The sequence below is a fragment of the Lissotriton helveticus genome, chromosome 8, assembly GCF_964261635.1.
Source record: "Lissotriton helveticus chromosome 8, aLisHel1.1, whole genome shotgun sequence".
Classification (NCBI taxonomy): Eukaryota; Metazoa; Chordata; class Amphibia; order Caudata; family Salamandridae; genus Lissotriton; species Lissotriton helveticus.
In genome coordinates, this window is record NC_136069.1 from 1,246,832,919 (window position 1) to 1,246,847,274 (window position 14,356).

General features: G+C 41.8%; 1 protein-coding gene across 1 annotated transcript in view; it reads left to right on the forward strand.

The window, feature by feature from the left end:
- Positions 1-14,356, forward strand: part of HERC2 (HECT and RLD domain containing E3 ubiquitin protein ligase 2) — a 1,611,099-nt gene that overhangs the window by 1,190,066 nt on the left and 406,677 nt on the right. The window contains 4 exon segments of the mRNA XM_078658234.1: positions 1,437-1,568; positions 2,218-2,376; positions 2,466-2,584; positions 10,321-10,446. Of these exon segments, the coding sequence (XP_078514360.1) occupies positions 1,437-1,568; positions 2,218-2,376; positions 2,466-2,584; positions 10,321-10,446 (536 nt within the window).

Here is a 14,356-nt window from a genome sequence, read left to right on the forward strand (position 1 = left end):
CCTTACAGAAGAATTTTCTCGCTTTTCTTTTTTTTGCAACATTTTCAAAAGTTGTGAAGAAAACTTCACAAAGTTTTGTGAGGAAAGCTTTGCACACCTCTGTGTGCCTGTTCTGAAATGACGTGGAAGTGTTGATTCTATTACAACATTAACTTCATGGAGAAAAAACAAAACATCTGGTTTATTCTGAATTCCCTGTCACCTTGAATCAATCTACTAATCTCCTTACAGTGCTAGTACACCGAGAATAATTTACCACAGAAGAATGTTTTCACTTGTAGTAATAATTTTAAATTTCGTAACATGCCTTTAGAGTGGAGTAATGGAGCATCTGGAGTTCTCAAAGTGCATTCATCTTTAGCCAGTATGACATGAAATAGGAAAGGGTGAAGCTGTTAGTGACCAGGCTTAGGAGAATTTTACATTTACTAACTAACATTCAAGAATTATCATTTGTTGCCTGCTAGACTATTTGATACGCATGTCACAAAGACAATGGCTTTTAACTTGTCGAAATAATATTGTGCTGAATGTCTCTGCAGTTTCCAGCTCTTCCATATTAAAAAATGTGCACATGTTGTATGAAGGTCAACCAAACAAAAGCTGAACAACCCAGCTGTAATGGAGTGCAGTCCATGAGATCAACTTGGTAAATTTTGATCTCGGCTCATCTTAGTTCATCTAATTCTTCCTGGTTCACAAGTAGCCTTTAAAGATATACCAACATCTCCATCCTTTGCCTGAATTTCATATTAGTTTGCTAGGGGTTAATTTAGGTTGTGCTCCCCAGGGTGCGCCAAGGGAACATTCAGTTTGTTCTCCCCTGTGTGTGCCAACTTATTTAATTACTATGTACTGCATTTTCAAGTGTCAATAATCTGGCAGTGTGGCGTTCTCTTTGGAATGCAGATTACTTAAAGCAATCCCCCCTATGATACTGGAACTGTACATTAAATATTAGTAATTCTTGGTAAAATGCCCCCCCCCCTCCTTCCAGTGGTTGCTCTTTGAAAATGCAATACTAACATTTGTTCTCAAAATGGTAATGGTTGCTGTAAACTTGAAAATGTTTAACAAGTTAGTGTCAACACATCTTTTCAGCCTTGGTAATTTGATATGTCTGTAAACTTATTTCATGGGATGGTAGTTGGATTTGTGATTCAAAATTTCTATATGTTATAGTTAAGAAAACTGGTAGCATTTCTAAGAGCAGCTGTCCAAGCAGAGATATAAAATGTATGGCACCCAAAACCAGAAGCAGAGCTGCCGATCCTCTGCTTCTTTTCCGTTTAGAAATTAATGTTTTATGCAGTATATGCTAACCTGTTAATATTGAAATATTGTTTAATAATGGGCTTAGAATAACATCAGGGATTGCCTTATCCATGTGATTGGAATATATGGTTATCTCACTATATGATATCTTACTGTATTAGGTCGGGAGTGGTCAGACTGGTCCAGTGAGCTGCGCATTCCGGGGGATGAATTGAAATGGAAGTTTATTAGTGATGGCTCTGTCAATGGGTGGGGTTGGCGGTTCACTGTCTACCCAATAATGCCTGCAGCAGGTATGATCTGTTGGTTTTATCTTCTCCATTGTTGGGTCACAGATTTACACATTTCACCGTAGTGGGGGTCCATATGTTCATCTGAAAATGTTGCCTTGTTTAATTGTGTTACTCTTCCTGAGTGGTGGGAAGCTCATAGTAAGCCAATAAGAGCTTAACCACCATTTTAGATATAGAAACATTAATGGGAGGGGTCCTCATGATTAAGTGCGCACATATCATACACATACACCTCATACAGTTGAAGTGCTTATCTTTTTAAACAGGTTTTGGGTCTCACCAGGGATGTGTTAAAACATTTGCGGCTCTTGTAGACATAAATGGGATTTTTAGGCTATAGGATTTTAATATTGTATAACAGAATGTGTGGGGAACCTGCATGTTTAACTTGTAAACACATAGCACGTAAATGTTGTTTTTGTTCACGTTTAATTCCCATATCCACATTTGCTGAACAGGCTGAAAAAAGACTATGTTGGAATATTTTAATTAATGTCAGCGTTTGCATTCTATCTATGTCTACGTTTAGATAGTTGGGACAGAAAAGATTGTTGAGAAGAATAACATTTTCTTCTGAAAGCATTCTAAAAAGTGAAATCTTACGATTACCAACTGAAGATCACAGACATATTTCGTATTTTCTTCATAGGTCCAAAGGATCTGCTTTCTGACCGCTGCATTCTCTCCTGCCCTTCAATGGATTTGGTGACTTGTCTTCTAGACTTCCGTCTGAATTTCGCTGCTAATAGAGGCATAGTTCCTCGCCTGGCTGCTTCATTAGCTGCTTGTGCTCAGCTAAGTGCACTAGGTAAGCTGTGAATTGAATCAAATTGCTGTTTGGATTGGTAGTTAATGGCTGGCTTTGTGTGCATTTATTTTATTTGTGTGACTTTTTAGCTGCTGGTCACAGAATGTGGGCACTGCAGCGGCTCAGAAAGCTACTTACAACAGAGTTTGGGCAGTCCATTAACATCAATCGGTTGCTTGGTGATGTGGACGGGGAAGCGCGTGTCATGGTGAGTTGATAATCCGTTCTTTTATGTGATTTATTTTTGACTATGCCCTTATGCAGGTTGCACTTTAAAGACTGGGAGAAAAATAAAAACACTCATTGGATTGTAAATAATGAAATTGCATGTTGTCCATTAAAATGTATTGGCTCCGTCAGAGTGTATTTCATGAAAACTACATTAAATTAAAGTTTGTGCCTTGCATGAGACTGCAAAGCAGACTTTCATAGATTGAGCCCATGTGAAAACTTAAAAGGATTGAAAAGATTAACTAATTCTAGTTAGTTGGAGACGCTCTTTTTTGTGATACCACAAGGGATTCTGGCTGGGAATAAATTGCATAATATTTGAGTCATTAAAGGTTTTTACCCCTTTGCCATCAACTCACAATTCAAGATTGAAACTAAAAGTCCAGTACACAAAGTATATCCCAAAGATCAGATTCAGGTTGGCGCTTGCTAGATTAAGTAAAGCTTGATTTCAGAGTTGGGTTAAAAACAGTTTACTAAAATGGAATACCTGCAAAGGGAAGGTAAATATAGGCTTTTTGTTTACAAACAGCTTATTGTTCTCAATGTTTTAGCTATTCATTGGAACAGGTCTCAATACCCTCAGTTGAGGATGTCGCCAAACAAATTGTCTGCGTAAGCAGGTTTTGCATGAAATCAGTACATTTTACTAAATAGTGTCCACAATGCAACACAATCCAAAACAAAAAGATGTGGTTAAATAAAGATTCCCTTCAGGAAAAACACAATGATCTAAAATGCGATTCATTATTTGGATTAAAGCTCTGTGAGCTGCAAGGGATTTTGTGCCACTTTTTCTTTGTCACGTACCTAGTTGACATTAGTGTGGATAGCTTGTAGTTCTTCAGACCTGCGCAAAACGATTGAGTTCTTCCTGAATCTCTGGGCTTCGTAAGGAGGTGCTGGTCTGTAATGAGACTCTGTAAACCTGCCAGCAACTCTTGATGTCTTATTTATTGAGGTGGGATCCCCAATTTGATTCTAAGAAGTAAATGACTGTCACAGTTATATAGTTTGAAGTCTTCAATATGCTGTAATCTAAAGTTTAAAGTATGACATGCAATTATGATGGGTAAAACATTTGAACAGCCAAATATTAGTAATGTGAATATGAATTGAATCCATAACCTTTTAGTAAGGGTTAATGGGGACCCACTCAATATTTTCTGCACTCTGTAGAAGTATACACAAGCCCCATATGTGATATCACTTCTTTTGGCTTGCTGAAGTGATGCACCCTTTGTGGAGGTAAGATCCAGCACAGTATCCTTGGCATCGAATGACCTTCACAAGATGCGAAAGAAGTAACAGAAAAACAGTGTGTCACGTTTATAAGTCTCCAAGCAGAATACAAGCTTGGGCAAATAATAAGCATATGCAGATCATTTCTAAGGGAAAAAAATGATAAACAAATCAGCGGTAAACATTAACAATATTGAGTACATATGCATGCTAGTTATGCGATCATTTCAAAAACATCATGAACCACAAAAGCACTTTTATAACATGAGCATTAATTCATAAGTTAACAAATTACTGATTGTTAATTATGTGTTTTGCTATCCTGCTATGTGACCAACATCTACATTCAAACATCAGACACATAATTTGTAGAACGCTGTCATACTAATTAGAAATCTGTAACAGAAGGTTATTACCTATCCTGAGTCAAATGACGACTGTGACAAATATTGTTCCTCTGACACTACTCAAGCGACAAATCCTGGCTTTTCTGTGTCTCTGCAGACTCTCTACCTTGAAGTATTGTTGGTGCTACATTCTCAAGCTACCACTCTTAGCATAGAAAGGATGTGGGGCCTTTGAAATGCCAATCGCTCTCACTGCCATTAATGCACTAGACTAGAAGTCAGGCAGAGTTTGGGAAGCCTGTTTGTTATAGGTATGGAGTACATGCCTTCAGATGAACTGGCTGTATCACATTGAGCCCATATGGAGAATACTTCTGGTATTCGTGTGGTAGTCTTTCCACTAAGTCCTTCTCAGTTTTCTCTCTGTTGGTTTCAAGATCTTAAGAGCTGAGAAGATCTTATGTATCATAAGCATAATCATCATTTATTGTTGTTTCAGCATAGCGATACAACAAAAACATACCTAGAGATTTGTTGTTATTCATCGCGGCAATTTCAACTGCAAGCCAAATATCTTAGTGTACTGCGATGTACATCTCAACTTCTTTTTTGATATATTTATATCTAATGCTTGATGTTTTTCCTGCTATTCTACATATGATTTTTACACTTTTTGTGATTTAAAATGTTAGAACTATTTTGCAAATGTGATTATATACGTTGATCTGTTATTGTTGGAAGAGCTCATTTCCAGTTTGCTGTTCTGCCTTTTGGTCCAAAGTCCGCTCATTACACTTTTTCTAAATGCATGGCAGTAGTCGTGGCCCATCATATGTCAAGGAATATTAATGTATTCTTGCATAGATAACTGGCTAATAAAAGCTCAAAAGCCAAGGCAAGGTGCAGCAGGATTTTAACACCACACAACTGTTGCATTTACAGCTTGGTCTGCCAATCAATCTAAAAATTTGAAATCTGCACCAGAGCAAGTGAGTTTATACCTGAGAGTAGTGCTAGGCACAACCTTAGGAAGAGTGTTTCCTTCAGAGGAGAATCTGTCATCAATCAGAGAGAGTTGTCATCTGCTTTTAATGGCAACCAGTCAGTAAGGCATATCTCTTTTCTCAAAAGTTCCATGGCTTCTTGCAGTTTCACTGTCCCAAATGCAAGGCTGCATAGGATATTTCTTCACTTTTCAAGGACAAATGGTCCTAGAAATCTGACCACAGGTACAACGCTTTGTTTTATAACAGCATCAAACCAATTCCTATCATGGTGATACAAGGTAAAGATCTTGAGTCAAGGAGATGTGTTTCTGTAGGAGTCTCTGTTGGAGACAGTTGTCACAGATGCTTCAATATTATGATGAGGAGTGCATCTGGGAATGTTGGCAGTCAAAGGTCAGTGGACAGAGAAAGAAGCCTCATATCATATATCCACTAGGTGGAGCCGAGGACAGATCATTTGGCTCCCGAGTTCTACTCTCCCATTTTGACAGTTAGCACAGCACTCGACAAATGAGCAATACCTACAATAAAGGATTACCTTAACAGTGTGATAAAAGGTCAAAGCCTCTGTCCTTAGCATTTAAAATGATCTGGGCTTGATCTCTGACAAATAGCTATCTCTGGGAGTAGTTACTTTGCCAGGAACTTTTAACTAAAAGGCTGGACGGTAAACTCCGCTCCGCTTGCACAGTTTGCAGAGTTTTCCACACTCCGTGTTATGTGGAACCCGCTGAGTTCCGAAAAGAGCAGAGTTTTTTTCTTTACTCATCAACATCGTGTGGGCGACTGAGGAAATTCCACCTCCCAGCGAGATTTTTCAAGACGGGTGGTTGGATTTCTCACTGCGACTGGTAGAGTATGCTTGCGATCGCTCATGTTGAGGAACCGTCCATTTGTGTTGAGAAAGCTGCTGCTCGAGTAGAAAATCTACTCAAGCAGCAGAAAGGGAGCAGCGCCCGCTTGCGCTGTGCATAGTGCCATTCGTGATAATTTCACAGTGCGGACAAACACCCGGCGCTGAAAGTTACACTGAAAGGCATTTTTCTAACGCACTCCGCTGCCTGCAGAGCTCCTCGTAGCGCAGGAAAGTTTGTTTTGCACTTGGAACTCCACGAACACCACCCAGGCTTACTTAACTATCAGGCAGGGTACTTCAATCAATTCTACAGAAAGAATCACGAGAAGAGTAGTAGATGACTGAATCGCGAAACAAATCTTCATAGAACGGGGCGTTCTAGACGTAGGCCTTTGCACCATGGCAGACAACAAAAAAATGCCAAGACTTTGACTCTGGTATACCAGAGCCCAGTTTACTGGGCAATGCACTTTTGATTCCCTGGTCAAGGGCATTCTTTTATGCTTTTCCCTCAATTCTGTTGATTCCTGTGGTTATCCTCAAAGTCCAGCAACAGTGATCCTCATTGCTTTAGACTAAAGGGATTTGAAAATGGTAACGTTTAATTCCAATTGGATTGTACCTTGTCAACATACCATGAAGGTTTTAGCTAACTTTAGATTTAAAGTAATACACTTTAAACTGCTTGAAGTTTGCTGAGTAAAATAGAGTTCACTAGTCCTTCCCTCTGTCCTAATGTCTGTATGATGAAGTGGATTTTCTACTGCGTATATGATCATTGTGGCCTTGTTCACAGTGAACCACAAGGGATGGGTAGATGTAACATAATCATGAAATATGTGCCCTTGACATATTAACATCAGTAGTTCCTATTCTTCTAAAGCAACTTGCAGTCATTCATCAGTTGAGTGTTTGTGTTGTGTGTTACTGATTTTCTTCATCAATGCTTATATGTTCCCAAAAAATTTTCTTTATAATATATGAATACATTTTTATTGCATTTATGAACAAAACATTAAGCAGTGCATTAGGCAAAATAAAATTGAAACCCATCAGTTGCAGACCTAACTAGAATACAAAGTACAAGGCTCTACCCTGCTCCAACGTAGAATCAAATACCTGGGTAAACCCTATTGCGCATTTATATTCAGTCCAAGAGTAAATACAGTACATAAAATCCATCTCTATGCATGAGAATCATTTAGTCTGTTCCATGCACCTTATATTTTTAAATGTTTTTTGTGGGCACCCTCATGCTTTATAAACTGTTTTCTCAGCCATTGCACAGATGTCTATGCCTCTTCACCATTCGACCTCTGTAGGGGGACTGTTACTCCTCCAGTATTTGGCAGTGTTGCACCTGGCCATCATAAGGCTGATGGCCACCAGAGTTTTAGAAAGGAAAGTAACATCCCATGCATCCTTCACCCTCAGGAGCACTACTTTGGGATTGAATACCACCTGGCAGCCCTCTACCGTAACTTGGCACAGATCTGCTGTCAGTTGGCTGCTCTACTTGGGAAATCCCATATAACATTCAGGAATATGTATTTGGAACATTGTAGTGTAGACAATTGGAGTTCTGTGCCCCGCCCATTTGCCACAATATTAGGGCTTGATAGTATACTCTCTGTAGCTATAAAAATCATATAATTCTCTTCCAGGGGATCCTCATCAATAGTCATAAGCATTAGAATATTCCCGCCCATGTGCGGGAATATTCTAATGCTTATGACTTTGATGAGGATACCCCTGGAAGAGAACTAGGATTACAGGTAAGTAACTAATCCGTCCCAGATATGAGGAAATGACTACGGTGCGAGCCACCCTCACATCTGTCCATTCCTCCTCTTCTAGTGGACCTCCATCCTTCTCCCATCTATCTCCAAGTGCTCGAAAGGGATCCGGAAAATTAAGCAACAGGAACCTATATACTCTAAAAAGGTTCCCTCTTGTCCCATATGTTCCATTGTTACCTCGTTCGGAAGGGGATTACACAGTGATGTCTGCCTGATGAGCTTGTCACGCCATTTGATACTTCTCAATGCGGTATTACAGCATAGCAGCGGACCCTGACACGAGTGGCAGTGTGTGAAGTATAGGTGTTCCATACAGTATGTCGTGTAACCCATGTCGGGCCAGCAAGTCTAACTCCACTTGAATTGTGGGAACTGATCAGTCACAGAAAATCCAGTCATTAATGTATACTAATTGCAAAGTCCAATAATTCTTTATGATGTCCGGTTTGCCGAGTCCACCCTCAAACATAGGCTGTGTACTCAAGTAGTTTTGAACATTAAAATGATGACAGTTGTTTTTGTTGTTATAGGAATCGCCAATAAGTTATGTTTTTCCTTGCACCACTTTAACATTCAAAACGCTTCTTCCACTGTGCATCATGTTCACTATACCCTGGCAGTTCTCTTCATCTATTCCTGAGGCTATGGAAGCATTTCCATCACACACTTCTCATGTTTGACACATCTATGTTGTCCCTACTAAGTAGCTGGCTGTTTTTGTCCACCTAGTTCACAATGAAAAGAGTTAGTAGATTAGTTCATCTGCAATCAGTTGTTTGCATAAATGCGTTTTGAATAGCTACATTCAAGGACGAATGTGTGTACATATGTGGTACCCAACAATGGAAGCTGTTTTGTTGGCATGAAGATTGGCAGTGGGTGGTAGTCAAATAGTGATGCATGAACTACTTGATGAATGCAGGTTTCTGTAATCTTTCGACAATATATTGAAGTTTTGTCAGTACTGCAGAAAGAAGGGCCAATCTTCTTTTGTTGAAGTCTTCCATACATGTTAGAATTTCAATCAATGAGTAGAAATAATTTTGAGAACGATATAACTCTTTTATTGGTACAAAACTGTCCTTGATTATTTGTGAGAAACTTTGTGGTCCTTTTCATTATGTTGTCTGTCAATCTCCCAATGGAGCCTGAACTTTGTAATTGGGTACAATCCCCTTTTGTATTCTTTTCCCAGTGCTCTTGGAATCTACTAAGTATCACGTTTCACTTGATGTTTCTTCAGTGTTGATGGGTTGTTGAGATACAGATGTTTTCTGTTGATTGCACCTACTCTTGTGTTTATCAGGGTAGTACTGCATTGTGAGTCGAACTTCATTTTATCCTCCAATGTTCTTTTCAGTTGCCCAACCCCTCTAATTATTTTCAATCCTGATTGTTATTGTTATCAATTCTGCTCCAATTTGTTTAATGAGAACAAGCCAAGCTCTGTAGCCCCATAATGCAGCAAACTGTCAAATACAAAATAAGGACAAAATATAAGGCCAGTTGACATAAATTGAGATGCTAATCCTGCTCCTTGCTGTTTTTATCATATCAAATGTACCTTGCTCTTCTATACTGAAAGAAAAAATGAACCTGATGTGGTAATAGTTACATTGTGTGGCTTTGCACCAGAGGTCTATTCAAATGGCTGTCTATAAGGATTTTTTCCCCTGTGTTTTGGGAACTTTTTATTGTCTACTGTTAGGAGTTTTTAAATCTGCTAGTTCCTAATGGGCTCAGGATTGATTCTACTAAAACTAAATAGTTTTTTGTTTTCATCTAACCTCCTTGGTATTGTTGTGATCTGCAAAGCTGCCACTTGGACTTCCTGGTATACTTCCTGATATATCTTCATTAGATAGTCTGAGCTTAATAGTGGTTTCGAATAGGGATGGAGAGAGCAGTTTTAAAAGCATGAATGATGCAAGAGTTAGTATGTGTTTTCTTACCATTGAAGGTAGAAACCACTGATCTAATGTTTGAGGTCGGTATAGTAGTTTTGTCCTCTGAATGCATAATTTCATTTGCAAATTGACTTCCCCCACTTACTGTCTGTCCACTTTACTGCTAAAGAGCAGTTGGACAAGTGCTTAATGAGCAACTAAAGTTTTTTTCACAAACTGGTGCCATGTATGCATGATGTGACTTTGACGATGACAGTAGTGATTAGAACTATTAATGGTTCACATGAAATGTAAGCTGTATTGAAGGTGCCCAGTTTCAGGTTTTGTGCTGCAAATATTCTGAAAATTGTGACTTTGCAAGGAATACTTAACTGCTGTGTTCATTGATGATAAGCAACTGCTGCATTTGATGCTTTTCTTTATACCAAACATGGCAGTGTTGAATACCATTGCTAAAGTTTTAATCATTTTTGTTGTGTAGTCAAGGCTTATTACTGAGTATTACCATATGTTTCAACAGGGCACATTAAATGACTATTCTTTGTTTTCTAACAGAGCTTTACAGGCAGTGCCTTAGCTGCATTGGTCAAAGGTCTTCCAGAAGCTTTGCAGCGGCAGTTTGAATATGAAGACCCTATTGCAAGAGGTGGCAAACAGCTTCTTCACAGTCCTTTTTTTAAGGTGGGCCACAAAAGATTATTGTAAACATGTGAAAATACAATTTCTGTGAAATATAATGACCCTCCTGTGACTTTGTTAATATAAATTTTAATGATCAAGTTGATAAGCCTGTCACATTTGAACTTTGGTAACACCATCCTTGCAGTGTTCTGCACTCTTCCTCTTGCACTAACTCTGTTTTGTGCGCTGCAGCTAGACTTACCCTGTCATTCAGGAAGTCTGATCACATACCGCCCATACGCAATAATTTACACTGTCACTCTTTTGAGACACGAACACAATTTGAATTGGTATGTCTAGCTCACAGAGTAGTCCATTATAACGCCCCACCCTCCATTCTAACCTCTTCAAATTGTCAGGTGGTATTAGGGGGGTCTCCAAAGCAAAATGAAAACAGTCTTCTCAAAACCTTGGCGTCAAAACTGCTTATGCATACCATCAACCAATTTGAGGCGTCAATATCTTCAATGGAACTTTCTCCCTCTGATCACGGGATTAAACCCCCCCTCTTGTCATTCCATCAGCATCAGCTGTATATAATTCAAAAGCCCTAAATGACTCTAGCTGCGATTATCTGCTCCCCTGTATTTCGTGTTCGCTCCTCACCCTGTCCTCCACTCTATGTAGTGCTTTTGTTCTCTCCCTTTCTCCGTACTGTGGAGGTCCTCACTCTTCCACCCTTTTCTAAGTTTCTCTTTGCTTGGCTTACCTTACTTTTGTGTTCATGCAGTTTTCATTATTTGACGAAACAATCATGTCACTGTTTTTGATATATTGTAAAATGTCCTCAAACTCCGAAGCACATGAGCATAAAACCATTAAATAAATGAAGAAGTAAAAGTTATTTAAAGTTGTTCCTGTGCTTGTCTAAGACAGCTACTTGTATTATACTCTGCTACTCAAAGAAAAAAGCATGTGCCAACTTTCTTGGTTTCCACTTTTATTCACTATTCATAGGACAGAGTATGTGGTACCTCCCCCGTTTCCTTCTTCATGCTCACCCTTTTAATTGTGACACTGATTCTGTCCTGTTATGTACTTCACAGGGCATGGTCAATACAACCATGTCCTTAGACTTTGGAGTAATAAAATATTAGTGGATGGAAGTTACTACCTCGAAGATTGCTTTAAAGGCCCTCTATGTTGCCTTCCACTTCTTGGCAAACTGGTAAATATTATGGACTATCCCTCTCGTAAATGGTTGAAGACTTAATGGTGAGCGTGATGCAAATTGATGACTGTGGGTAGTTTGAGCAGAGTCCTGAGTCCACGACATAACCAAGGACTCATACAATGGTTCAGTAAAGGAAATACAGGGCATCAGTAGGTACAGATATTGATATAAAAAAAAAAGTCTTTGTGTTGTCAGTAACATAAGTAGCACTTTTTATGATTTCACTAAAGGAACATTTTGCTTCTTCAGCCCACTGTGCCTGTTTTCCTTACCTTAGAATTACCCTCAGGTGTCAGACTGGATCCGGAACGTTTTTCGTCAGCAGTACCTCTGCGCGTCGGAATGTGGCGTCGATCGGCTTCGCGTCAGTCGTTGGCGGCGAGATGACGTCGCGGTAGCTACTTAGATGCCTCCCTCGCGCGCTGATGTCAGTTCTTTCTTTTTCCGCACCAGCCAGCGCAGATCTGGAGAGAGCGTTGCCTCCAGTCACTTTTTGACTGAACTTTTTACTGACACGTAGGGATGCCAGGCTTCAAGGCTTGCGGTTCATGTACCCGACTGATGGCGGTGACGGATCAGCACCACGTGTGCCTCTTTTGCTTTGAGCGCAACCACAACCCGTGCTCCGACTGCCGGACCATGGCTCCGAAGTCTTTGCGGGAGTGGTCCCGAAAGCTTCTTGAGCGTCGGCAGTTGACTCTGTGTCGTTCGAGGTCCCAGTCGCGAGGAAGGTCGAGGGAGCAGTCGCGGAGCCATCACCATTCGTCATCCAAGTCTTGGCACTCTGGGTCAAGGAAGCTGCACCAGGAAAGGCGTAGCGAGGTCAAGCAGCGCCGATCCGGATCCAGGCTTGGTTCAATGGGGGCCCTGCGGAATCGGGACAGTAGCCGCTGGCAGAGAAGGCCTAGGACCCCCTACCGAGTCCGCGAGGCCCGTAGGCGCGCCGGTGGGGTTGGGCTGCCCAAAGATGGCATGCATGGGCAAGAGTCGCTCCGGGTCCCGGGAAGGGAGCAAAACTCGGAGTTGATTCTTCAGGTTCCGCACGCGGCGCCGCGGGAGGGGCACCGCCTGCATCCCTAGTCGCGTCAGCCGACCGACAGGGAGAAGTCGAAGAGCGACGATGCTTCTTCAACTTCTTCTTGTGCTTCGACTTACCTGACATACTTGATGTGCTCCCTTTGAGCCACTTCACAACTGTCCTCTTAGACTCTTAACTCTTACGACTGCATTCCTGGTAGCCATCACATCTGCTACAAGATTGAGTGAGCTCCAGGCTCTTTCATCCAAACCTCCTTTCCTAGTTGTACATCCGGACAAGGTTGTCCTGAGAACTCGTCCATCCTTTCTTCCCAAGATGGTCAACTCCTTTCATATTGGCCAAACCATCACTTTGCCCACCTTCTTCCCGCCTCCGTATCCTTCTAAAGAGGAAGAGAGGTTCCACACCCTGGACCCAAAATGTGCAATTTCCGTCTATCTGGATCGCACCAAACAGTTCTGGGTGGATGACCAACTCTTCTTTGACTACGTGGGCGGACTATCTCCTGATGGGTCGTTATGTGTAATAAAGCCTGCTATTCTCTAGCATAAAGGGAACCTCCAGTGGGACTACGCACCCATTCCACCAGGGGTGGCCCTGGTGGAATGGGCGCGGTAGTGGCTGACGTGGGTCGGCCACTACTGCGTTGGGATGAGGAGTCCCTCTAAATTACATCTGTCAGGCAGCTACGTGGGCATCACTGCACACATTTACGAGACACTACTGCCTCAACAGCCAAGTGCGGAGAGACGGCTTCTTTGGCTGTTCTGTTCTCCAGGACTTTCTGGTATGAACTTGGTTCGCAGACCCACCTCCAGGTTTGGTATTGCTGGGGTATCTATTCTAAGGTAAGGAATCTATAACTAGCTGTTTCTTTGAACGAGTTACTTAACTTTGGTAACGATATATCTGTAAGAAACATAGGTTAGTTATAGATTCCCTACCACCCCACCCATCCTCCCCGTTCAGCAAACTAATATCTGAAAGAAACACGTTAGTTAGATTTCTTACCTTAGAATATCCCCAGGCGTCCGACTGAATCCGGAAAGTTTTCGTCAGCAGTACCCCTGCGTGTCGGTAGGCGTCGTCTGCGGCTCCGCGTCTGTCGTCTGCGTCATGATCACCGGGTCGTCGTCGGCGGAGTACTTAGACGCCTCCCTCATGCGCTGACATCACTTCTCTTTTCCGCGCTAGCAAGCGCAGCTCCGGGAAGAGCTAGTACCCTTAGTCACTTTTTGACTAACTTTTTGGTCTTTTTGACTGTTTTTTGAGTCGACTTCGACTCCTGGTGCCGGTAGGGATGCCCGGTTTTATGCCGTGTGACGCCTGTCACCGACTGATGTCGGTTACTGACCCCCACCGCCGGTGTCTCTACTGTGTCTGGGCCGACCACGACGACAAGTCCTGCCCTGACTGTCAGGCCTTGACCTCGAAAGCTAGGCGGAAGCAGTCCCGTAAGCTTCTCGAGATCAGACAGTCGGCTCCGAGCCCCTCGAGGTCCCGGAGGAAATCGAGGGACCGGTCCCTGAGTCGCAGCCACCACCGCTCGTCGGGTTTCAAGTCCTCGCATTCAGGTAAGTCGAGGCATGGGAAGAAGTCGTCGAAGAGGCGACATCACTCTTTTGACTCCCCTCGCACGACTCTGCTGAGGATTCGGGTGACACCACCTGCGCGGCTCCACCGGAGCTGCAGGCGTC